General features: G+C 41.9%; 1 protein-coding gene across 1 annotated transcript in view; it reads right to left on the reverse strand.

The window, feature by feature from the left end:
* Window positions 1–1,194: 1,194 nt before the first annotated feature.
* CYBB (cytochrome b-245 beta chain) overlaps window positions 1,195–26,445 on the reverse strand; it is a 79,074-nt gene continuing 53,823 nt past the window's right edge. The window contains exons 8-13 of the mRNA XM_086934160.1: window positions 26,097–26,189; window positions 19,966–20,219; window positions 15,531–15,693; window positions 9,291–9,437; window positions 6,946–7,070; window positions 1,195–1,948 (exon numbers count right to left, since the gene is read on the reverse strand). Of these exons, the coding sequence (XP_086790286.1) occupies window positions 1,822–1,948; window positions 6,946–7,070; window positions 9,291–9,437; window positions 15,531–15,693; window positions 19,966–20,219; window positions 26,097–26,189 (909 nt within the window). The 3' untranslated portion in view covers window positions 1,195–1,821. The remainder of the gene's footprint in view (window positions 1,949–6,945; window positions 7,071–9,290; window positions 9,438–15,530; window positions 15,694–19,965; window positions 20,220–26,096; window positions 26,190–26,445) is intronic.

A 26,445-nucleotide genomic window follows, 5' to 3' on the forward strand; every position in this document is an offset into this window, starting at 1 on the left:
CTGGTATCAATGGAAGAATGAGAGTCCCCCCCACACCTAGGGGCGGGGGGCCTTTAGTGGCCTTTCGGGCGAGAGGCGAGAGAGAGGCTGGGCCAGTGCACATATGGTCGAGGGGAGTGGGAGGAGTCTCCAGGAAATATGAGGCGGTGGGGCAAGCTATTAGTGCGTCACCTAGGCGCGCAGGCGACCCCTCCAGGGAAAGCGATATAAGAGCACTGAACATGAGGGAGAAGCACTCTTTGTCCTCTTGCCTCGGGCGTCTACTGGGTCGTAACCAGAAGCAAGTTGCCCACCCACCTATCCCTGTTTTCAAAGGTAGAACTGGCAGGGTCCCGGGCAAGGAAAATGGCGGGGACTCTTTTTTGGCGGGGACTGGCTGATCCTGGAACAGGGACGGCAGTCAATGGGGCTCCGGGCTGGCAGGAGAGGGGGCCGTCCTGCTGGTGGTCCTGACTCTCCGGCCCTACCCGAGATGCCGGTGCTTGGAAGAAGCAATTTGGTGAAAGCTGGTGCGCAAGGAAGGGCGTAAAGCAATGCCCTGGTGACCGCATCCAGGGGGTAGACGACGGGTAGTTACCTGAAATGGAAGCAATGGAGATGGATTGTGGCCTGCTGGTACAACCCACATCCAGTGTGGTGCTGGAGAACCTGAATTGTAAATACAATTGTAACCTGTGGTACAAAAGGATACTGCGCAACCCAATGTTTATCAATGTGTGTTGGATTCAATAAAAGTTGGTAAAATGTTGACAGTGCATCAACAAATAAAAATGGTCATATCTGAGAATTAATAAAGACTATGCAGGGAAGACCAGCCACTTGTATGGTGCCTTTTTTTGTGGTGGGCAAAAGGGGGGCAAAGTCTGATGGGCCGAATCGCACGTTATATGCCTTCTATAGCTTTTACCGCATTTGAAGTGAATACACACATCCTTCAGTGTGACAGGCCAGAATCACTATCTCACAAATTTTCTGCAAGCAGCCGCATATAGGGCCTCGTCACAAGGTCCCCTTATCTCCCTTGGTAACTCCGTCCCACAGAGTTAACCCATAGCATTCCATTAGAATTTGGAGACCCAATTCCTTTTTTAAATCCTAATTTCTCCTGGCATTTCCCCTTGAGTCTCCTCTAGGATTTATTGAGGCCCACTGTGCCCTTGGGTATACATACAAGAACAATGTAGCTGAAAAATCTCATTTTCCCATAGCAGTTTATTGATGAATTGAGAAATTTGATCAGAAGCACTGTTCCCTCAAGACAATGAAGAGCCTCTTAAAATGGATTCAGTACAACTCAGTGGTTTCTGTATAACAAGGTACATATGCATCATTTGAAAAGTACGAAGCACGATTATTGATATATTTAATAGCACTGGTACATCTTTATAACACCTTGTTAAGGTACACTTATATTACAAATATTTAAAAATAGCGACAAATCACTACCAATATACAGGAATTCTACTGTTAGACACAACAATAAAAAAATGCAGCACAGCTATGTTTTACCACATGATAAATGACATTCATTAAAAAATAACAGGCCCAATTCATAAATGTAAACTTAGACTTGAAGTCTAACTTTAGATCTGAATTCTAAAGACCCTTTTAGGATGAAGTCAAAAGACCCAATTCACAAAGGCAAACTTAGACTTTGGATTGAAGTTTACCTTTGTGACTTGGGCCCAAGAGTCTTACATTCTTGAACCCTGACATGTGCGAATGCTGAGGCAGACACGACCCCGCTGCGGAGGAAAAGGAAAGAAAAGCTGTTGAAAGGCTTCACTTCAGGGATACATTCTCCATCCACTCGTAAGATGCTCAGAAGTTTTCTTTGTTAAAAATAAAGTGCACTCCGCGTGGGTCAGCGGCGGAGTTGCCGATGCACTGCTCGCTAAGTGTCTCTGCGAGGGCCTCAGGTCCGCAGAGGAAAGTGCCCACCCTGGAGCTGTAAAGGAAGAGAAAGCGCATTTAAATTTTCTGTAAACAAATTGCATTTTCAAATACCATCTGATATCCTCTGGTCTCTGTAATTTTAAACTGGAATGAAAGACTGCAAAGGTCATGAGTTGCCTATATAGAGGAGCTTTAATGTGTTTTATGCCCTTCAAAACACATACTGCACAGTGCACAGAAAAGCCTACATTCTGTAGGTGAATGTATAATAATTATAAACACTTATAATAATTTCCACTCTTCTGCAGTGTAACTACATATGAAAACAAGAACTGCAGATCACGTTATTTTTTCTGGCAGACGTTTCGATAAAATATCAGGTCCCTTGTTCTGGAATCTCAGTGCAAATACTTCCTGTTTCTCCAACATTTCTATTAAAAGCCACACTACTTACTGTAAACTGGCTTTATTACATGTGCTTGTGGTAAGTGATTAACGCAGGAGTAACGCTGTCCACCGTAAAAGTGCAAAAATGTTACCATGGCTGGAAACAGAACGCCACTATTAATAATGACCAGTTGCTCACCGGTAATATTCATTACTCCGAGTCGTAGCCCTTCCCATCCCAGTCCAGGTTCATGTGGTTAGGACAGGGACGGGGAGGGCTGACGAGGAGGTAATGCGCGGTTACTCACTGGTAATATTCATTACTCTGAGTCGTAGCCGTCCCAGTCCAGGTTCATGTGGTTAGGACAGGGACGGGGAGGGCTGACGAGGAGGTAATGAGCGGTTACTCACCAGTAATATTCATTACTCCGAGTCGTAGCTCTCCCCATCCCAGTCCTAACCACATGAACCTGGACTGGGACGGGGAGGGCTGACGAGGAGGTAATGAGATATTACCAGCTCTAATAGAATACTGTGAGGGGTAAATACAGACCACTGCTGGTATAGAGGGAATAAACCGGCAGTGTAAAATACTACTGACGCAAACAAACACACCACCTACAAGCCATTGTGTTTTCACGTATAGGTTGTGTGGAGTTTTACACTGCCGTCAGTCACATATTGGATTGGAAGGTATTGTGGTCAAGAACACCGTTCCAAGCATTGAGGAGTGCCAAAGAATAATTCATGGAGGAAATGCTCAATCAGAATATATCATTCATTTCCATCTGCGGTCATGTGGTAAGCAGATTGGCAGAATTAACACTCAAGACGTTAAGTAGGCAGGCAGAACGTATGTTGGGGATTTCTCTTGCCAACATCTGAAGTGTTTGCACAATTGTCCTCCTTTATTATTGGACCATCTTTTCTTGACATATCTGATGTCACTAATTTATCTTGTAGACAATTCTTCAGCCAGTATGTTTTGTGTTGAGTACATTGTTTTTAAAAAGTGTCGCCAATCACTTCCAAATTACTTCCACAGGAGACTATAATAATAGGATTTTAAAACTGAACGAGACATGGGCTGGCTTTGGCATTTTGTTGCTGATGTTGTGATAAACATCAGAGGTAAATGGCACATATAATACCCACTTTCCATGCCAAAGAAGGACGTCTTGAGGATTTTAGGAACCTGGAGCCAAACATATTTTGGAGGCCCATGTTCCCAATCCTTTGAATTTATGATTAGTTTTCAGTGAATTCACGCCCTTTTAATTATACCTTAAAATTTTAGACACAGTAACAGAATGAAAACAAATAAGAAAAAGTTATATCTCAAATCTTTGAGGAGTCAACTGAACCCTTTAACATCCCTCCTTTTCTAGAACTGCCCTTACATTTCCTTGACCACGTGACAGAAGCACACATATGAGATTGAAAGTGGTCCATGGAGCAGCCCAGTATGAGGCTATGGCAGTGCTTAATTTGAGCTGGTGGTTTCCGGTGCTCAGCACCGGCACTTAATCATCAACACCGGTGCTTTGCATGAGCACCAGTTAAAGACATATTAATTTAGGGGGAGATTAATTGATTGCCCAGTATCACACAGAGACTCGAACCTGGTTCCCCAGCTCTGAAGTCTGCAGCTCCGGTCATTACGCCCCCCCCCCCCACACACACACACTTTCATCATTAGTAATTAGTTCTGTTTTGGGCAGCACTACCACGAGAAATGGGCTGGTGCAAGCTGCCTCCTGACAAGGGCCATGGCACTTATTTTCCTGCAAATTAACCACTGGGCTATGATATACCTGCCACAATTCAATGACCAAAAGAGGTAGAATGTGTCAGGTTTCTAGCATGCTTTCTATATAATTATAACATCACAGGAAATGACATCATATGCCCTTTAAAAAGACCATGAGATCATTCATAATGACCAATGACACTTGACTGGGACTAGATTGCAGGAAAATACTATGGGGAGTTCTGAGGACATCTCTATGGGGTGGAAGGGCTAGGCTAATTTGCTGGGCATTGTAGAACCATGTTAGCAGATGAGAGCTGCAAGCCCCTTCCAGACTTGCCATTTTTACCCACTGTTTAATTATCAATCATGAATGGTCTCCTGCATTATCCTCGCCTGTTTCTAATCCTATGCTTACTGAGGGTGTGCAAAATGTGTTTTAGCATATTATGCAAACTTTCAGAAAAATTCCTAGAAATTGCATATAATTATGCAAAATGCAATCAGTCCTTTTTGCACTATATTGTAGGGTAAAATGTATCCGTGCGTATATTTTTGGCACAAGGACGCATTTAAACAAAACTGATGGCACGAGGCAACATGTTACACATTCCTGCCCTTCCGTTGGTTTTGAGAGCAAATGAAAAGCATGTGCAGTTGGGCTGGGCATGCGGACTTAGAAAATGCTTAGCCAAGCCCAATCTGAACCTGGTTGCCTTGATGTCATTATTAACTCTTGCCCTACTTTGCAAGTTTAAGCCGTGTTTGGATGCTTACTAAACCGTGTCTGTTGGCTTAGTGGACTAATTCATCCACTATAGTAGACTGTGTTTGATCTCAGGGTCACATGTTTAAATCCTGGTCGGTCCACTCATCCTTTCTTCCTTATGAGGTCAATAAAATGAGTACAGTTGGGTAACAATAAACATCTGTACGTCAGTGCCAAGATGTCCTTCTGGATGAACATGCATTTTACAAATCCACATGGTAAGTTATGTTAAGATAGGCAGAGTACGGCAAGCTCTCAAAACAATAAAAAATGAAATAAAGAAACAAATAGCTACTTTTAAAAATAGTTATTATTGTGTGAGGTTCTTGATCAATTAATGACCCCCTTGACAGAGGGTTCACTTGGATGAAGCCCACAAAGATCATGTCTTAAAACATATTTGATTCATAATGATGGACAGATGGAGGAAGCTAATGGAGGTTGTGTGTGGATGTGTTCATGTGGCTGAATGTAATGGTACCAATTATATTGGGGATGCCACCTGTCACATGGAAGCACTCGTTTATGCACTGCTGGTCTTTATGTAAGCTCATTTAGAGGATATGATGCTTCAGACTAACAGACCTATGATGCTTGGGAATTAGATTGTTGCTTGCATGTACCAGGTTGGCTTGACTTAATAGAGATGAAAAAGGGGATGGAATTCTTGAAAGGAAATTCATAGTGGGCTGTTTCTCCTTAGGCCCTTGCAGCAGATCTTCATGATTTCTGATTCCAGACAGAACAGTAACACCAACATGCAACTCATACACTCCTGGACTAAACAGCCTTGTTTACCAGGACCATGGCTGATTTGCATACAGTTAGATGTCTTCTATTGTGGCAGTGAAGAGCCAAATCAATGGAATGGATTGCACCCAGGTATTGCCAGAGGTTAAGATGCATTCAGGTATTTCTGTGCACAACGTTTGTGCTCTTCTTGTACTAAATAAATGAAATCATTTGGACTACATCAAAAGCTCAAAGACAAATTCACAACCCTGGACATATGTTACCAAGAGAATATAAAAAGCAGAACACTGGACTCCATAAAACTATTTTAGACAGATTATTGAGCAATTTCAGTCACTATCAGACCAACAAGCCCTCAATGTCCACAGCTATAAAGTATTCTATCCCAAGACATGCTCTGATTCCTAAACATCATAATCCAGCAAACAGAAGAAGTGGTGGTGTTATCTTTAAACATCTAACAACAAGAAAGACATTACCAAACACAGAAAAAGCAGGTCTTTAAACAAAAGTATGGATGGCTGCACAAGTTTGATAAATATAATCGAACAAGGAAATCACAATCAACAAAGAACAACCTCTTTAACCCCTTCGAAGCTAATGACGAGCTGGGCTCGTCATGGCGCTTACCTGCCGTGCGCGGATGACAAGGCCAGCTCGTCATGATGTATGGAGTTTATGATTTTTTAGCGCAGGACGGGAAAACGCCTAGCAGCCATGTGGATAATATACCACAAAGTGTTTTTCACTGTAAAATAATACCACCTCAACCTGAAGTTAACACTAAACACTGTGGCATGTGATCCTCTAAATTATTGAAAACATCCATCTACCTACACCGCAATAAACTAATTCTAATAATTCTACAATGCAATTTCACGTTTCAGAAATCAAAATATATCAAAACAAAATGAAAGAGTCTTAAAGGCTCTCCCATAATGATGACATTCAAGCGATAAAAATGAAAAAATGATAAAAGTCTAGCTTCCAATCTCCACCTCCTCCTTCGCAATGATCTGAGAATTTACACAAAGATTACACTCAGACATCAACTGATACTCATGAAGAAATATTACTGCCATTGAAATCTACAGGGAATGACTAACATCTTAGCCAAATACACCTTACCCTTCTGTTTGTCTTCCCTTCTAACCTGCAAATTACAGAGCTTAAAGTAAGGTAATTCCCACTCTGATCCCCAACAGTTATAATGTTTCTGTTCAGTGGTCAGGTTTCTGCTATTGTGGTATAAATACCATGTGTTAAAATAACTGAGAGCCACAATGAGGTCACCTATAAAATTAATGTGTAAGGATATATTGATGTACTGATAACTTCATTGGATACAAAATCCTCAAAAGTCCATCATGATAAAAATGGAACACTTTACCTTGGGTGCTGGCGTGCAATTGTTTTAAACTCATTTTCCCAGTTTGGCCTGCCATACTGAGTTTTCTGTTTCAAGCCAGTGATTACATCCGTCTCCCCATCATGGTGTACTGTAAAGGCGGTGGCCTGAGGATGAAGAAGAGAAATATATTTAAAAGTTGCAATGTAACAGTCTTGAGGATATCGAGATAGGATATGTTATGTGTATTTATGTGGCTGGAGTCAAGCTATTCTGTGCTAGAACAATAGTTATAAGCAAAAGGTAATGAACCATGAACAAAACAAGGTCTCGGAAAATGTAATAATACGTGGAAAAAAATGTGCATTACTTGAATTTCACATTACATTAATTTCATGAAATAGTATGCCATTTCGAACAGAAAGTGTCTTGTGCAAAGAGTCAAACTGCATTAAAGAGCATTTTCTCCTTGAACCCACCCTTTGATTGGTATCTCATGTGACTTTTATTGGTAAGGTATACCCCACACCCTGGTGGAATTATCAGCCAAGTACATTTCGACCAATAAGTGATTTTTTTTGTCATTCTAATGAAGATTATGTACACTTACTGAATAAAACATTCACAATTTCGCCCACCCCTAAAAGAATAATTTGAACTCAAGATATTCAGAATAAGGCAAAAGTTGCTATGGGGTGTAGTCCGAGTGATCCATCACTCACAAAATAAGCAAGGAAAGATCAAGAATGAAGCCACATAAAGTTTAATTCATTTTAGATATAAAGGTAGAGTTTCCGGTGTAGTTTTCCATACCCCTTTAAACTACTCATCTATGGGTATCTCATAAAAATAATTTGTTGTTGGTACATTACATTAAATATTGCCAATTATTTGAAAAAGGCCATAAAGAATTATTATCTTGAATGTTTACATTTCACTGGAAAACAGCTAGTAGCAATGACGCTTGTTACTTTGTAATATCAGAAGCCTGAAAGAAAGAAATCTAAGATCATTCACTTTTGTAAATCAGACAGATTTATGCATTGAAGAATTGTTAATCTTTTCCTGCAAAACCGACCAAGGCTATTTGGCACATGAATTTTCAAATGTGTATGCGTAAGACCACACAATATTCTACTCTGGATTCTACTGTGTTCACTGCTTTTGCACTAATTCTACCCAGTGTAATTGGGAAGAGTCTGTGCAACAAAGCCTCAGGAACATGAAAAATTTGAACCCAACTAGGATTCTGAAAATTAGGTGGAAATTATTTCAGATTAAACGTGGCATACAAAAAAATCTTTAGTTTGTTTTGATGGGAAATGGTTGAAAGTGCTCTTACTAAAAGATTGGAAGGGCTCTCATAAAGTGCATGGAGTTTGGGGATTTAATCTGTGGAATATTCTGATTGTATCCTTTATTATTTGCTGTGTTTAATATCACTCAGTCTATTTTGATGCATTTGAAATCTATTGGAGTTTCTCATTAACGTTAAGAAAAAAAAATACACGTTACTACTATTTTGTTCTGATGTTCTAATGCCTTGAGTTGGGTGCAACCTTATTTGGAGATGGGATTTCTTCAGGAATTAAAATCCTCCTTCTTCAGAGACTATTTAATAAAAATTGATGTCAAGATAAGACCTGAAGCCCATTTCCGAAAAGCTGTTGAACAGCTCCATTCTGGTCAGAGTGTACTGTTCATGATACGGCCCCAGGGTGCGTACAATGAATATATGACATTACAAGGCAAACATTTATAACGCATGCTTTAACAACGTGGTTTTTACATCGTAGCTACAATTGCGACACATTTTTTACATCCTAGCTACAATTGCGACACATGATTTTACAACGCATGCCATTACAGCACATTTTTAGAAACTACATTTACAATGCAGTCCATTACAACTCATTCCATTAAAACACATACCATTACAACGCTTAATACTTTTAGGGCAACAGTAGGGTAAGTGCTGGATAGTGTAGGGGTAAAAAGTACTATTCCCACTCCAGTGAGTGCAACAGAAGGGTAAGTGTTGGATAGTGTAAGGGTGAAAATTACTATTCCCACTCCAGTGAGTGCAACAGTAGGGAAAGTGTTGGATAGTGTAGGGGTAAAAATTACTATTCCCATGTACCCCAAAACCCATACCCACCCTAAAACTTAAAAAATCTCCATGACTTACCTTATAATGTGTTGTAATGGTATGTGTTGTAATGGCATGCGTTGTAGTGACATGCATTGTAATGGCTGCGTTGTAATGGCATGCAATGTAAAGGCAGTTGTGTTGTAACAGCTGTGTCGTAAAGGTAGTGCGTTGTAATGATTGCCTTGTAATGGGTTTTTCCCGCGGACAATGGCTGGCTAGCTTTTGTTGTCCTTACCTGAGATTCATCCCAACCAGTAAGAAAGATGTTGTATGTGAGGAAGCCAGCATTGTTTTTCTCCTGCATCTGAGTTTCCAATGATTGTAGTAAATCTGCAAACCATTCAAAGGCACTTGTTTCTCTACATAGCCAGTAGAAGTAGATCTGAAAAAGTGTTACATGTTAATAATTAAAGAATTGTTACCCAATTAATTTGTACCAAATCAAGGAAAAACCTTTCTTTATTTAATCTAGTGGTGGTGTGGTTCTGTCTGTGGATCACATTACCAAGAAGCAGAGATAGTAGTCTATAATTTTTTTCAAATATATACATTCATTTATTATTTTCTGAAATGGGGCACTTGGCTACTAATATTGTACCTTTACACTTCACATCTCGACAATAACTTAAAGTTGATTATATTTGTTGCACATGGGTATGATGGCACAGAAAATATTGGTGTTTGCCACCATGGATTGGCTGGATTAGGCAATAAGAACATCCCTGAAACGTTTGATACCAACAAGCAAATTTGTTTTTCAGTTGGGTCTGACAATCAACTTTACAGCTCAATTTTCACAATGCTTCATTGCACTTGCACTTTGTAGCTAGGAGCAATATTTCTGCGTAGCAGCAAAACATATATGTATCTGTAGGAAAAGTGTGCAATGATTACGGGCAGGACCATCCGATAAGTTGTGGGTCCGTCAAGTGCTCAAACCAGTGCTTCATATGTGTCAGAGGCTGCAAGTGATGGACACATCCACTCATTCTTGGGACCAGGGCATATTTTTCATCATAAGACTTTGACCCAGAGAAAATGAGAGAAAGTTAGAAAAATGTGAAAGAATGAAGAAGAGAAAGATAGAAAAACAGTGACAAAGGGAGAAAGCAGGGATGAAAAATAACTTTCAGTAGCGCTATAAGGAGGAAGGAAGTGTGGGGTGATGGAATGAAGAAGCATGAGATGGCACTACGCCTGGCAGCCATGGTATTTAGCAACCACTGCATTGAGCACTGCAGATGGTGAACTTTTCAGAAAAATCTTTGTCCCTGTAGTGTGCCCCCAGGTATAATGATAGAGGAAGGCAAGCACAGTGACTAGAAGGCAAAACATCACTGAGGAATTAAAAAGTGGCAGGGTGTATTTGAGCCCCATTGCCTGCACTGTAATCCTGGTGTAATTTCCCTAATTTGTGCCAGTACCATGCTGCACCACACTGGTGATGAGGAGGAAAGTACACCTGTGTCACCTCCTCACATCACATCCTGTGCAGTCTGCAACAAGATACGCAAGTTCATATGCCACCAGCAAAAGCACCATAAGAGGAGAACAGCCCTCTGCCTACCCACACAAGGCATGCATTGTCAGTCTTACACAAAAGAGGATGCACAACATACTGCAAAAGAATATCAAGACCACTTAGGTGCCTCCTAGAGGATAAGTCTCATTGAAATCCTCACCATAGGCAGAATGCATGAAATAGTTGACACCCGAGCCACCACAATGTAAACAGCCATGGCGATAATGGAACTAGGGGACAGCAAAGAGCTAACATGACCAATCAAAAAGGGAAATGTAGGACTCTGCACCAGACAAATGCCCAAGATTGCCTCTACCAGGGGCAGGAGCAATACCGATGGTATATGCCAATGTGGATTCTGTGTAGGACAATCCCATTCTGAAACTGGCTGCCTAGCGCCGGACCAGACATGCTTCGCATGTGGTTGTCAAAACAACTGTGTGAGACTATGCAGAGGAGGTTAGGAGACATTTGAAGTAAACTTAAGAACCAGTCTCCCTGATCACTGCACAAAGACGCAACAGACATACCGACCAGGTCAGGCTGCCAGCGAGAGCTGCACCTAAATCGAGAAATTGAAGATGAGGAAATTCTTCTCATCTCTGTTATTGTTCAGGGGTCAAATGGCAAGATACCTCCTTAAAAATGTGAGGTCACAACGAATAGGCAAAAATTATTGTACTCATAGACATGGGGGAATCAGTCAATGTCATGGAGAAGATACAATTTTACCTTCCCCAACTCTAGCAAGCACTGTAGAAGACAAAAATCTGCATCCTTGCATATGGTAGCCACAATCCACTTTTAGTCGCAGGTGTTTTCACTGCTTCTGTACAACACAAAATGCAGAGTAAGGGGCAGATTTACAAACCCCTAGCGCCACTTTTGCGTTACTTTTAACATGGGAAAAGTGACGCAAAAGTGGCGCAAGGGGCTTGTAAATCTGCCATTAAGTGTTTCATTGTCGACAATAGCATCAACACTCTCATCATCTGCACCACAGCACAGGCTCTAGACTTAATCTTATTTGCATGCTTTGCTAACATCAGAGAAGTCAATGCAATGCTTAAAGAATTCAGGGACCTCTTCAAAGGGCAGGGGTGCTTGTAATCAAGACCTGTAAAGCTACACATTGATGACACAGAAGGGTTGTTTCACCTCTAAAAAAGGTAAAGCTCAAGCTGAAATGATTAGAAGACATGATAGTGTTCTAAAATGTAGAAGGCCTACACCCCAGCCCCCTCTTAGGGTGGTGAAAACAAAACATAACCTGATGAGGTGATCAGAATCTGATAGAGACTACCCAATGCAGTGATCCAAAGGGAATGACACATAACCCTTACCCTTGGCAACATACTGGCAAATTGAATGGTGCAAATGGTTTTCTGAGCTATACTTGAATTCAGGGTACCACCAGCTGATATATTACTACCTCCTTGACTCACACTGGATTGTAGCAAAATAAGAGGCTACGCTTCGGAGTCTCATCAGCCGCCAAAGTCTATCAGAATGCAATGTGAGAAGTTCTGAGTGGGCTGGTGTGCAGCATCAATCTCAGTGGCAAGATCTTCAATCAATCAATCAATCAATCAAACATTTGTAGAGCGCCCTAATCACCTGCAATGGTCTCAAGGCGCTGGGGGGAGCGGTGTGCAGCTACTGCTCGAACAGCCAGATCTTGAGATGCCTCCTGAAGGTCAGCAGGTCCTGAGACTGTCGGAGGTGGGTGGGAAAGGTGTTCAATGTCATGGCGGTGAGGTAGGAGAAAGATCTGCCACCTGTGATCGACCTGTGGATGCGTGGGACGCTGGTGAGGTCAGCGGAGCGAAGCTGGCAGTTCGGGGTGTAGAAGGTGAGTCGTTTGTTGAGGTATATTGGTCCGGTGTCGTGGAGTGCTTTGTGAGCATATATGAGGAGCTTGAAGGGGAACTTCTTGTTGACTGGGTGCCAGTGAAGGTCTCTCAGGTGAGCTGTGATGTGGGTGCGGCGGGGATGTCGAGGACGAGCCATGCGGAGGAGTTCTGTATGCGTTGTAGGCTTTTCTTGAGTTTGGCCGTGGTTCCTGCATAGAGGGCATTGCCATAGTCCAGTCTGCTGCTGATGAGGGCCTGGGTGACTGTCCTCCTTTTTTCAGGTGGGATCCATCTGTAGATCTTGGGAAGCATGCGGAGGGTGTTGAAGCAGGAGGAGTAGACGGCGTTAACTTGCTGGGTCATAGAGAGTGATGAGTCCAGGATGAAAATCAGGTTGCGTGCATGGTTGGTGGGTGTCGGTGCGGCTCCCAGTGCGGTCGGCCACCAAGTGTCAGCCCAGGCAGAGGTGGTGGGGCCAAGGATGAAGACCTCCGTCTTGTCCGAGTTCAGTTTCAGGCGGCTGTTCTTCATCCATTCGGCGATGGCCGTCCTGTAGGTTGGTTTTGGCACTGGGAGGTCCTTGGTGAGGAAGAGGATCAGCTGGGTGTCTTCATCTACTCTCATATACTAGTTGAGAACAATAAAAGACTTCATGACACCCTCTGGCAGGTAAGAGAAAGAGGGCTGACCCTGCACTCAAAAAACGTGCGAGTTCCTGAGAAACAACATGAAATTCTTTGGCTATGTATTTTCTGACAAAGGACTTTGCAATGACCCCCAGAATATTGATGACATCAAGGAGGGGTCAGCACCTTGATCTGGCTCAGAGGTTAGGAGTTTCCTCAAAATGTTCAATTTCTGTAGTCCCTTCATCTCCAGCCTGGTCACAATGTGGATACTGAGCATGATCAATTACTGTGGCTGTTTCCTCCCCAATCTGGACACAATGCCACTGAGCCACTTTTCAAACTCACAATATCATTAACCTAATGGTATTGGCTCTATGAACATGACATCAAGGTAGCCATACTGCAGAACACAGCAATGCACTATTTTGACATGCTAGCGAAGACAGAACTAATTGTGGATGCCAGCCTGGTTCAGCCTGGGGCAATCATCTTTCTAGAACATCAGCATAAGCACTGGAACCCAACCACATTTGCCAACAAAGCACTGACTGATACCATTGCAAGAGCTTTGTGTTCTCCCAATTAGAACGCTAAGCCCTTGAGATGGGCATGCAATCACTTTCAACTATACCTCTCTGGAAAGTACTTTTTAAAGGAACATTCCAAATCCCATCACCACAGATAGTAACGTGTGCACTACAACTTCAGCAGTACAACTTTGAAGTCAAATACCAGATAAGGCCAGACAACACCACCAATTACCTCTCCCGCCACCCAGCGAAGAACACCATAGAGAACCATAACTTTGCCAAATCTACAGAGGCCTTTATACAGCTCATACCTAGGGCACCTGGCCTCAAAGTGCTCTCCCAAGAAAAGAGTGATTGTGCCACATAGACAAATCTATGTATGCAGCTGGCAAAAAAGGCACTGCAAGAAAACGGTTAGAAGATGCTCCTATTTTGCCAAGCAACAAGAGATGAAGAGACTCAACAGTATGGAAAGTCATGCATGAACGGAGTTTAAATGGAGAGGTGACTCTACTGACAGGCATCAAAATTGTGATTCTCAAAAGTCTCCAAAGCTGCACAGTCATGCAAGCCCTTCAGGGACAACAAGGAGAATAAGAGTCCACCTGAGGGAGATATTGTGGTTTCCACAGATGGGCAAACTGACAGACACAATGATCATATCCTGTCTTCTTTGTCAAGCCAGAGACATACAACATACATCAGCTCTCATCATCACCGAAGGTGCCTGCATGGAGCCATGGGTGAAAGTTTGTGCTGACATGTGCAGCTTACTGGATGGACAACACATCCTCGTCCTCATGAACTCCTGCTCCAAGTATCCAGCAGCTGCAATCATGGAGTCATCAGTGTTTAAGAGATTCCAACCCTAGCCGGAGAAGATCCTTGAGCCGTATGGCCTTCCAGTTCCCCTCACAATAGGCAATGTGTCACCCTTTAAAGGGCATACAGTACAGTACATACACATAAATGTAAATGTAAATTGATACTTGTATAGCGCACTACTCACCCGCAAGGGTCTCAAGGCGCTTGTACGAATACCACTGTGGAACCCATCCTTGCTTTCCCTGTGAGGCGTCCACTCCTGGGCACCCCCAAGGTGGAAGCCAGGCATCCTTAGCGTTGTGGGGGCCGTTGTGGAGATTAAGCAAGCTATTGCCCAGAGTTGCAGAGTGGGACTCCATGATTGGAATAGGCACCAAGGCGAGAATTATCAGGTCCGTGGAATTTAGAGCCCAAGACCCGCCGAGGCGGGGAATTGAACCCTGGTCCCGGGCTAGACCTCTGCATCAGGGTCTGCCGCTCTAATCATTGAGCCACACTTCTCCATCATAAGACATCATCCAAGAGCCCTTAAGCCAATAGAGAGGTGGAATATTGCATATGTATGACAAACAAGACATTGCGCATATCTGTGGAAAGGGGAGACAACATCTAGTGGGCTCTTCACAGGTTTTTGTGTGCTTACCAGAATACCTCATATTACACGACTAAGTGGTCTCCTGAAAACAGTGTTGTTCAGGAGAGCTCTGAGAGACGCTATCCCAACATCCTCAGGGTGGATACCAACTGAGATTGAGGAAGGAAAGCCATCCAATAAGAAGAAATCAATGGGAGTGACAATAAAAGTACCAAATGGCAAGCAATGGGTTGTTTCTAAGTTCACTGCAAACTTATGGTATGGTCCATATGAGGATTTCACGTACTGGCAGCTAAAAGCTACTGGTAGATGAGACCGAAAACAAGTTACCTTTGTTATAATATACCAGCTGTCTAATCTTTCTCAGTGTTCAGGTAACTATTTTAAACTTTAATGAAACCATTTGACCTACAAAAATTAATCACCACCCTACTCAGTTTTGGAAAGCTATTATTCTTGCAGGTATATGTAACACATTTCTAAAACTCAAAGACAATTTCAACAACAAAAAATAACTTTACCTTTTTCAGTCTTAGAGTGCTTTCATTGGAGAGGTATCTGTACCAGACTGACTTGAGGACAGAAGCAAATGGTGTAACTCCAATCCCAGCTCCAACCAGCATGACCACCTCATAACTAAACACATCTTCACTCGCCGTTCCGAAAGGGCCATCCACGGCTATTCTAAAAACAAACATTTAGAGTACATATTTTAGTGACTCTAGGCAAATACAAACCCGATGTAAGATATTTTTGGAGAAAGTTGCAAGGCTTGCTGTTGACAATATTGAGGACGCAGCCCAATGGCTTACATTCCTGGCCGTTAATCTATAGCACTCATATGACAAAATAATGTCAATAAAACAAAGGCATTTTTAGTAAGAATGATGGCTGTAAAATATGTTTTCCCATAAAAGTCCAACAACAACTTAAAAAAGAAATACACTTATTTTATTGCAAATAAAAGCTATGGGAGAAATGGAAATATTATGAAATTCAGATATGTGATTCTGAACCCAGTTTGTGTATCTAGTTGACTTTATCTACTAATGGTACTTGAAGTATGAAAAGACAGATTCACAAACTGCAAGATGCCCATTGTGATGAGCATTGTGCTCAGTGCAATTGTGCTTAGGTTGTTACTGCATGCAAGCCTTGGTTTGCAAAGCCTAGACATTGCTTCTTCTTTAACCCCAGGCACAGGCACTGCTCCCAAGGACAAATGATTGGTTCATTAGCAGAAAATAACCCAAGTGGGATGCATTGAAGGAACAGCTGTTTAGCACAGATCATTACCTTACACGGACAACCAGAATCCTGCTCCTTGTCAAGGAGACTTTTTGAATCCTACACTCATGCTGGTTTCAAATTCTTAGTGCATCTGTATCCATATGGCATTTTTCCAATAGACTGCAAGCAGCTCAAATCCGCTAAATTCCCTTCCATATATCCCTGTGACATGAATGGCCCCATCATAGACTTCTTTTTATGTCAATCCATTGAGAGGTGCCTACCCCTCAATTAACACATTCATATCCATAGAAAATTTGATACAAGAATGGCAATTAGGCTTTAGAAGAGCAATAAAGCCTTTGTAATGTAGCTGGGGATGTTCTACATGCATTTGATAAGGAAGGGTTTTAATTTTTTCATGAGGAAGAACTTAATTTTTGGGCAAATATGTTCTTGTCGTTGAATTCAGTCTGTGTTCTCAATGATTTTTCCAATGAAAGGTAGTTTAGGTTATTGGTGGAAGCTGGTGAGATTGTCTGGGTTCTCAGTGAAATTTTTTCAGCAGGGGAATGGGCTATCTTATTTTGAGCTGATCAGGGGAGGTTCCTTGGTTCAGGAAGAGTTTGATAATATTGAGGAGAAGTGTGAGGACAGCGCAATTTTTTTATGGCAGATGAAAGAAAGATGTCATCTTCTTAGGAGCTGGGCTTGGGAGAGTTTAGTGTGTTGGTGAATTTTATGTGCAAGAGGAGGTTTAAGACTGTCCACTTAGGTGGGATATAGTGGGACTAGGAGGCAAAGTGTGTCAAAGTGTGTTGTTTAGTTTATCTTCTTGATGAAGAAGTGATTGATGGAATTGTGACTGTGAAATAACGATGCAGGTTATTTATATATGTAATTGCTTTACACAAAACTGATCTGTGAGAGAGGTCACATAGTCCTGCTTTAGTGAAAAGAGGCAATTAAGTCTAGGAGCCAATCCCTTTCCAGAGTGAATATGGATACATTGTTGAGGTAGATCAGGAATCTCCTGGTGATTAAACCAGGACTGGTCTTTACCAGATATCACACCACATTCTGTGGTGTTCTATCCTTATTTCTAGAGGGCAGGAAGAGCTTTGTTTTGAGTGTATTGAAGCAAGGAAGGCATGCCTGCTTGTGGACCGGTGGACTTTGAAGTGGATTGACAAGGTGTTTAACTGACTTGTAGAGTGATTTACTTTGATCAGTCACTTCACTGATGTTCGTGCGCGAAGGTGACTTTGGATGTGGCTATTAGGCATCTGTGTGTAGAGCCAAGTGCTATGGTTTCAGTGAGGTTGTCATGCCATTGCTCCCTCTGTATTTTTTCTCTTTGTCTTCCGCCATACACAGCAGTCACAGAATGTAGAGCTTGGCCTGTGTTCCCTTAACCTACATCCATCCTCTGTATCATCCAAGATATACTGTGCACGTCCTTTGTTCATGTGCAGAGTGTATTTATTGTTTCATTTATTTATTTATTTATTTATTTATTTATGTGATGTTAAACAGCAAGGACATTACCCAAAGCTGTTAGAGCGCTTTCCAAAAGAACAGATAATGACATAGGGCATATGACTTATGCCGTCCAAAGGTGTTGGGAAAGTTGCAATAGACAAAGAGCATTAAAGTCAGGTATACATTTCAGCAGTCAAAAGTGTTTGAGTAACTGGATGTGGACAGTTCCCAGGTACCGAAAGGTGTCCATTGAAATCAAGGTAGAGAATTACGTTTCAATCGGGGAAGAGAGATTAACTAAAAGGCTTTTAAAAAAGAAGGGCTTTCAATTCATATTTAAAGATTGTCTGAGCGGCAGTGGCGCATAGGTACCGAGTTAAGGGGTAACAGACTCCGTCACACTTCCGGAAAATAATTAACCCATAAATCTTTCCTTTTTAACCCTTTCCCTGTGGCGCTAATTCCGCTGCGGTGTGGGAATTTAATTAGGGGGCGTAACCCCTTGCGTGCTCAGGACGGCTCCCGGCCGTCCTACGTCAGGGCAGGAGTGTGCGGAGGACGGCCGGGGCGCGTTCAAATTCGGCCCACTAATAATTCTTCCACACAGGCGTGGAATTCGCATCACGCGGGGAATCGCGGCGTTCAGATGGACCCGGCCAAGCTGAGCACACGCCCACCGTGATGTAGGAAGGCCGGGGGCTCTTCCTGAGCACACAACAGGTTAAGGGTCAGGGGTTCTAACAGCAAGCTTCAGCATTATGTGATGGTATAGCACCACAAAATAACTTAAGCTTGTCAGCTTGTTATGGAGTGGAGGTGCGGGAGGCCTTGTGAGTGATACATGCCATTTTGTGTGATGTAGTGGTATACTTGTAGAGTGTAGCATCCGGCAACACCGCCTGTCCAGTTCCTTTATTTCTAGAGCTGATGGTGGACAACCCATGGTTGTGCCCAGTGATCTCAAAGCACAAGGTATGGCATCTGATTAAATCCTTCATCACCCCGGTACATAATATTAGGTAGAAGGACAATTGAGAAAGCTCTGGGGTGACAGGCTAGGTTCAGAACACGAACACAAAATAAAACAAAAAGAAAGAAAAGTTAATTTATGGGTATAGGCAGTTCTGTAATCAGGGGCGGCTCCTCCGCTAAGGAGGAGGAGCATCGCCCCACTGCCTTTGAACACGGCAAAAAAGGAAAAATAAAATGATAATAACAAGATGTTTTTATCATTTTATTTTTCTGTGCCGGGGCAGTTTTGTTGGGCGTGGCTAGGCTGCGCAGGAGGGAGATGTGGTGGCACTCTCCTAAGTGCACATGAATGTTTGGCTGGCCCACCGGCCAAACCTTCATGCGCACTTTGCATAAAGCCCAGGCTTCCATTCCACATGTGAGTGACGAACCACGGCACTCAGACAATTCACAACGCTGCATTGCAGCATTGTGCTTACCAATCACAATGCTGCATTGCAGTGCTAGTGCTGTGATTGGCTTAGGGGAGCCTATCCTGCTTCCTGTTCCAACAGAAGCCAGGAAGAGAGAAGGCGGCCGGCCAGCCGGCAGGTAAGTGATTTTTTATTTTTTATTTTCTCCCCCCTTCTCCTCCTCCCTGTCCCACTACTGATTCGCAGGAGCAGCCGCGACTGTCTGTAATTAACTTTTAGAGTTTTTTTTCTGGCGCATGTTTCAAAAAAATATTTCCTTATTTGTTTTATTCTTCCAAATAGAGTAACAGTAAGTGCCAAATGTGGAGAATCTGAACCAATAAAGGAGTTTCAGAACTGGGTTGGAGAGTCTCAGGAGTAGGTGTGGAATATTTTGTGAATGGTATGAAAAATTAACCGCAAATGTAGGAGGAAACCTGTGGGAATAAACTACTGGCTGCCTTTTGTGACTGACCCACCCAATTTGAGGCATCAGTGTGAGTTTGGTCGAAGGAGAAAACATTAAGCACTGCAGTATCACCTTTTCATTTTAATGTTATTTATGAAGGTGTATGTCGTTTGAAGGCCATAAGAGTGTTGCATTTGTCTCGTATACACAGAGGAGGACAGAAAGGGAGGAACGTGGACTGGAGGTACATTTACTAAACTCAAACAAATGTCAAAAGGTTACGGTGGTAGTTACCGTAAAATGCTTCCCACACTCATGATTCATGGAAAAACGGGTTTTCTGGGCTTGTGTTCATGGTAAAACGTTTACAACACATAATAACTTTAAATTGTAAAGTTTTCGTTCACTCACTTTGGCATTTTCCACGCCTCCTGGAATTCTTTTGTTTCACCTCCGCAAGCTTTAAACAGACCCTCTGTCCAGTCTCCAACTATTCGGATGTGAATGCTGAAGTGATCTTCTTCCGGGGCAGATGTCAAAGTAAATGGATGCCATTCCAGTTTTGACACCACAGGAAGTTGAACAAAAATATACTGACCAACCTCCATCTTGAAACCCTTCTTCTTCATCTGCAGCTCAATTGTTTTAAAAGGGTGAGTGACGACCTAGTATAAAAAAATGAATAAACAAAGCTTTCATGGTAGCACCAAACGGATGTCAAGGGAGTATATCTATTTGAAACTTACTTTTCAAAAACCCTGCACACATTCATCCATCTTTTTAACCCGTGCCCTTCTTGTGCTGTTTCAATTTTTGTAACAAATGGCAAAACGAGTATCAAAATGTTACCTCACAAGGACCCCTTGTTGTACTGAATATCAGTTTGCCATAGTATTTTTTTAGTTATTCTAAATGAGAGTGTTGGGGTCAGTGGTGAATCTATATTAAAATGCAAATACACCACAATGCGAAAGAAATGCATTCTTACAGATATCTGTCCTACTCTTTTAATTTATCATTGCTTGGTATGCAGTTTGTGCATTTATAATTACAGTAAGCGTGAACATTTATTAATATCTGATGATACAGCATGATGAGAGCAGTAAAACGTATAGACACGGAAAATATTCATTTTGAAAAGTATGTATCAACATTAAATCACCATGAAATAGTTAACAGAGAATAGTTGTTTGAAAAAGAGTTGGTTGATACCAGAAGCAAATGTAATGTTTAGCATTTCCAGAGTCTAGTGAAAGATGTAGGTGTATCAATCAGGTGTCCACCCTGAATATCGAATGTGGAAATCAAGGGAGGCACATATAGGTGACAGAAATTTAATCCAAAATATCAAAACGTAAGTAAGTATAGATTTTCTATACCCAACTCCACATATATGTAACTTGGTGAGATGTATATCTCCATATCTTGTCTTTTTTTTATACTCAAATCTCTGTTTTCTGTAGTCCAGTGCCACACTATATCAATCATGTGATTGAATAGATATATGTTTGGATCTCATTAAGATTAGATTGTAGTAGATAAACGCAAATGGTTGGCATTTAACACTTTCCTTCTGCTCTGTTAACTAGACAAATGGCAAAGATCACCCGAATGAGATTTTCCACCTACAGCAAGAGATATATAATTTGGGAGGTCGGTGCTCTGTGATTGCAAACCAATATCACACTACACTGTTTTCGTGTTAAATACAGAGAAAGAGATGGGATAATAAATGTATTTTTACTGACTGACCTCTGCCTATCCCCGCTCTGCCTGCTTATAGGCTAGAGGCCTGATAAGGAATTAATATGCATACTTGTTGCTAAAGGGATGTTGATGACAGCAAATTGTGCTACTGTATAAAAAAGCAACTGACACAGTAAATACATTTTATAACCTGCAGGATGTCTTGTGTCATTTGCTTGTGCAGTTCGCACAATGAATGAAGTTTACTATACGTTTTGTGGGCAGTCACGGCCCGTGGAGGGAGTTTCGGTGGAGCGGAGAGGCGGGCCGGGGGGTGCTAAAAAGTGGAGTATGGATAATGGAAGGTAAGTAAACAACTTAAAAAATAAAACAAATTTCGTAGCTTCCCCCCCCCTCCCCCCATCGCATTTTGCGATGCAGGGCGCGCTACGAAATTTGTTTCATTAATTAAATTGTTTACTTACCCTTCAATTATCCATACTCCAGTTTTTAGCACCCGAACCCCACCCTGCCCCTCCCCCGCCCGCCTCTCTGCCCCACCGAAACTCCCTCCACGGGCCGTGGCTGTTTGTGGACCATGTCTAAGGGATTTTGTGGCCTTGGGCTGTTTCGTGAATGTTTTCTACTTTAGCGTGTAGGATCAGAAGGGTACTATGTGCCTGTTTGCCTGATATTGCTCTGCCTGCAGTAAACACTAGGAAACAAAGCACATTGATTCCCTCTTCATGTTTTCGAGCTGTACTGTCTACAGCTCATAGACTAACTTTAAGTTTTCTGAGTTAGTGTATGTCAGGGGTCTCCAAACCGGTCCTGGAGGGCCGGATCCATGCCAGATTTTTAAAATTACTACATGTATCTCAATGGGGATATCCCAAAAATCTGGCATGGATCCAGCCCTCCAGGACCGGTTTGAGGACCCCTGATGTATGTGGTAAAAGCAGCACAATGTCAGAAAAGCAGGGCACAAAGCCCTTCTGGGTTTGCACGTGAGCACTGATGATGTTCATGATATGGCTCCTTCTGTATGGCTCATATAGGCATGATGTTTAGACCACCATAAAGTAAACCTAGGAACAGGAGTGCTGGGTCTAATGTTTTATGGGAGGACAGTGATTCTGGATGCAACCATATGCAGAGTGATCATTGTATCCAAAAACCTGATATTAGAGCTGTGTCCATAACCCTAATATCAAAGCTTTGAGAAAGTCAAACTCTGTAATACTCTCAGTGAAAGAGGATGACATCATGGAGGCACCACTTGCCCTGGAGTTAGAAACTGTTCCAAGTTTAGCTGCGAACCTCTTTGTCACTACATAGCAACTTACAGTGAACAGTGAATTTAAGCCACATGAGGTAAGCCGAGTTCCCAAACCAGAAGTGAGGAAGGCCCGAGGGTTCCAGGGACATTGCAAATAAAAAATGGTTATATCGGCCTATTAGGTGGCTCACCATGGCCCAAGTTTGTCATGAAGGAAGCATTCATCACAGAAAAGAGCTTAGAGGTAGGGGTTGAACTTATTCTGTCTGACAAAAGAGGGTGTCAAAGCAGTAAAAAGTGCAGCAAACTACAGCAACATGTTCAACCAACGACTAATGAAAAATTAATAAGACACATTCATCCCATTCAAAGTGCTCCTTCTCCAGTTCTTTAAAGTCTGCAAGGAGTGACTAATGGCCAGATGTATCAAAGGGTTTTGCCCATTTTGTGTCTATGGGAAAAATGTGTTCATGCATATGGCCCTATATCCCGTCGCCGTGGGCCTCTCTTCCCTGTCCAATTAGTGGGAAAGTAACAAAAAAAGTTACATTTCCTTTAATTTATGCTTAAAGTAATGTACCAATCATGACCACAGTTCTTGCTATCTTATTACTTTACTTCCATCTAGGCCATATTCCCTCTGTGTCTATTATAATAAATATTGATTCTAATTGCTAGGCCAACCATATAAGGTGAATGATTCCTTCATTTCAGACAGATACCCTGTCAAATGCTGGCGTCTTCAACGCATGGACGGTGTCTTCCATTGTTCAATTCCACAAGTTAATAATACATGTCTTTTCCTAATCACGAGCTATCGCTTTTTATGTCATATTCCAATACCTGCACTGCCTGTTATTCTTTATAGTGCTTACATGCACCTAACAAAACCACCCTAAACATAAGCACATACATAAACATGAGAGTCGTATTTAGTCTGGTTATATCATGTCGTATTCCCATTAATGCCGCACCATATTCACCATAGCCATTTTGCATTTGTAATTTCTTCCTGTTACTAACTTGGGTGACAGTGCACATGAAAAAATCCGCAAACAGACCCACATTTTCATGGACTTCTGATGCTCCTTGTTTGATACTTAGGGTCTGAGTCACAAAGATAAACATACACTTTTGTGTAAGTTTACTATTTTTTGGTATTCACAGACTACAACTTTAATTTTACTAATAGTAATTTTATGACTGCGAGACTCCGCACTCGTGATGGAGGTTCCACATATAGAGAATATAGGCTTGTCCTATCTTTTTATGTGTGGAGTTCTATTCCCTGACCGCCGGATCTCCACAGTCATTACATCACTATTAGTAAAATTAAACTTGTTACTTTGTGAAAAACAAAAAAAAATAGATAACTTACACAAGTATAAGTTTACCTTTGTGAATCAGGTCCTAGGTCTGGCACCTAGAATGAGGCCAACAGTACTGTAGTGATATTAGGTAGTGAAATATACATAAAGGTCTTTCCTTTTCTCATTTCTACCACTTTTTTGCTAACCTTCAATATGTTTCTTTTCAAAGGACGAAATTAATATGTATTAAAGAATGGAGTGTGGAGGCAGTTACACTGAAAAATCTGAGTGAAATGTATAGGTTGATGGATAAAAGGGATTCATGCGAACATGTATTAAAAGCTTACAGCAGCATTTCACACAGTTGAGCAAGATGAGCGCCTTTTTCATTACTGGGACACCACATGGAAATCCGGTGAATAGGCTTTCTTCCATTTTATCACGGTGATCCCAAGTAGGAAAATCTGGCTATTGCACTTTCATTTCCATGTTTGTGTCCTGTGGAGTACCTCTGAGCTCAGTCTGAACATCTACACTCTTCAATGTGCATGTTGAAAAAATGTGACCTGTTTGCGCAGGAAGAGGGTTATCATTACACAAGTACTCTAACTGCACACAGGATCTTCACTCTACGACAAGCGCTCTTTAAAGTGCAAAGGTAGATGACAAACAATTCTATTCAAATAAGCCTACAAATGACAGAGGGCCTGTTTAGGGGACAAGTTACCCGCTCGTAATCATGATGGATATCCTGTTCGCCATATTGCACGTTCGTCAGGATGAAATGGAACTGTAATGCGACAGGCGGGCTATCGGTCATGATTGTGACAGAGTAACCCTGCCCGCCAAAGTCCAAATCAGGCTCTTAATACTCTTATCGTCTATCTGCAGATGCTTCTTCCACTTGGATCTTCTTCAGAAACTAACCTCTTAGACCTCTCACCTGTTTTCTTCCCCACTGTGATCTCCCTGGGATTTATGCTTGATGCACCCCCTTCCCAGATACCTCATATAAACTGGGCCTCAAAGTCAGTAAACGTCTACCTACAAACTCTAAAGAAGCGTAAAAACACCTGACCAACTCAAATCAGCAGCACATGCATTGACTATACCTAGAGTTTGGATGTGCAATTGTGGCGCAGACACCAAAATCCACACTCAAATCCACTGAGAGCTGCCTTCCACACCACAATGAGCTCAGCCTTCTCTTAAAAACATATGACCATGAATCTTCCATCCTCAATACTTTCTACTACCTTCCTCTTGAGGCAGACTCCAAGTTTAACCTTGGATTGCTCTTACACAATACTCTACATCGTAACAAACCCTCACACCTCAAAAACCTACCTAAAATCTTACGTGGCCAACATGCCTCTGAAGAGGGGTCGCACTCATACTCGAAAGCCCCCAATTTAAAACATTCCATGTGCAGCACCAACCATTTTCAAGGGCTGCCCTCACATTTTGAACTTTCTTCCAAGGGGCCTGAAACTGAACTATGGTAAAGACTCTGATGTTTGTGGTACATCTCCAGAATATGTGGTTTGATTTATTGCTGAGACTGTTGATGATTCCTCTAATGAAACACGTTGTTAACTTTAACTGTGCTCATATGCTCTTGAGAAGCATGAGCCCCTGATAATATTTAAATAAATAGCTAAATAAACAAATAAATAGTCTATAATTAAAATAAAAAGATGCAAGCAACCACGGATTGTAAAAAATGAACAGGAAAATGAGTACTGTTTGCAAATGACAAAAATATGTAACTCGTGTGATAGCAAGAACGTGAAAATAAGACATCATAATCACCAGTCGAATATGTATTCTTTTCTTGTATTTTTTCATCTTATAAAATGTCAAGACACATTTAATTTGAAGTCTGTGATACAATAATAGTATATGTTTTGCTAGTTTGCTTCATGTATGCTAGATAGTATGTTCTTGATCTTCGGCTTACATTTTACAAACCACTGACATCAGGTAGTTGTAATTTTCATTTTCTTCTTTTAGTCAATTAATTTGATGACAGTTATTTGTAAAAAGAAAGTCAGGGCGGAGAGACGGTGTATTTGGAGTGTTCTGGCAAAAGTTTGTGTTTCATATGGTAGTTCTAACAGATTGGCATTGACTGCACCAATCTCAGACCTAGAAGCTTAGACAATGCGTGTTTACCTATTCCTCCTGCAAACTGCTCAGGTGTATGCACATTCACAGGGTTCGATTGATTTTGGAAACAGCTAGCATCATAACCTTTTATTACCAACCTTTGTGATAACGACCTTCTGGTGTGACCTCCACAACCGTATCAATCTCTCAAAGACATACAATGCCATGGGCCCAACAACCCATTTCCATGTCTGTAAAAAGAATAAACATGTTTATCATTAGTAATTTTAAGAAAAGGCAAAGGGAAGTAAAAAAACAACTGCAAGAAGTGTTTGTTGTGTCATCGTCTTCGGATCCCTGAGGTTACTGCAGAGCAGCTGGGCGGGGGAGCTAGGCAGCACGACTGTTCATGCTGAGGAACACAGAACAGGCTGCACAGAGAAGTGACCTGGAAGTAGACTTTCTAATAATTCTCCCTACACCGAGAACCAGCGGTGGCCAGTGTAG

The sequence above is a fragment of the Lissotriton vulgaris genome, chromosome 8 (genome assembly GCF_964263255.1).
Source record: "Lissotriton vulgaris chromosome 8, aLisVul1.2, whole genome shotgun sequence".
Classification (NCBI taxonomy): Eukaryota; Metazoa; Chordata; class Amphibia; order Caudata; family Salamandridae; genus Lissotriton; species Lissotriton vulgaris.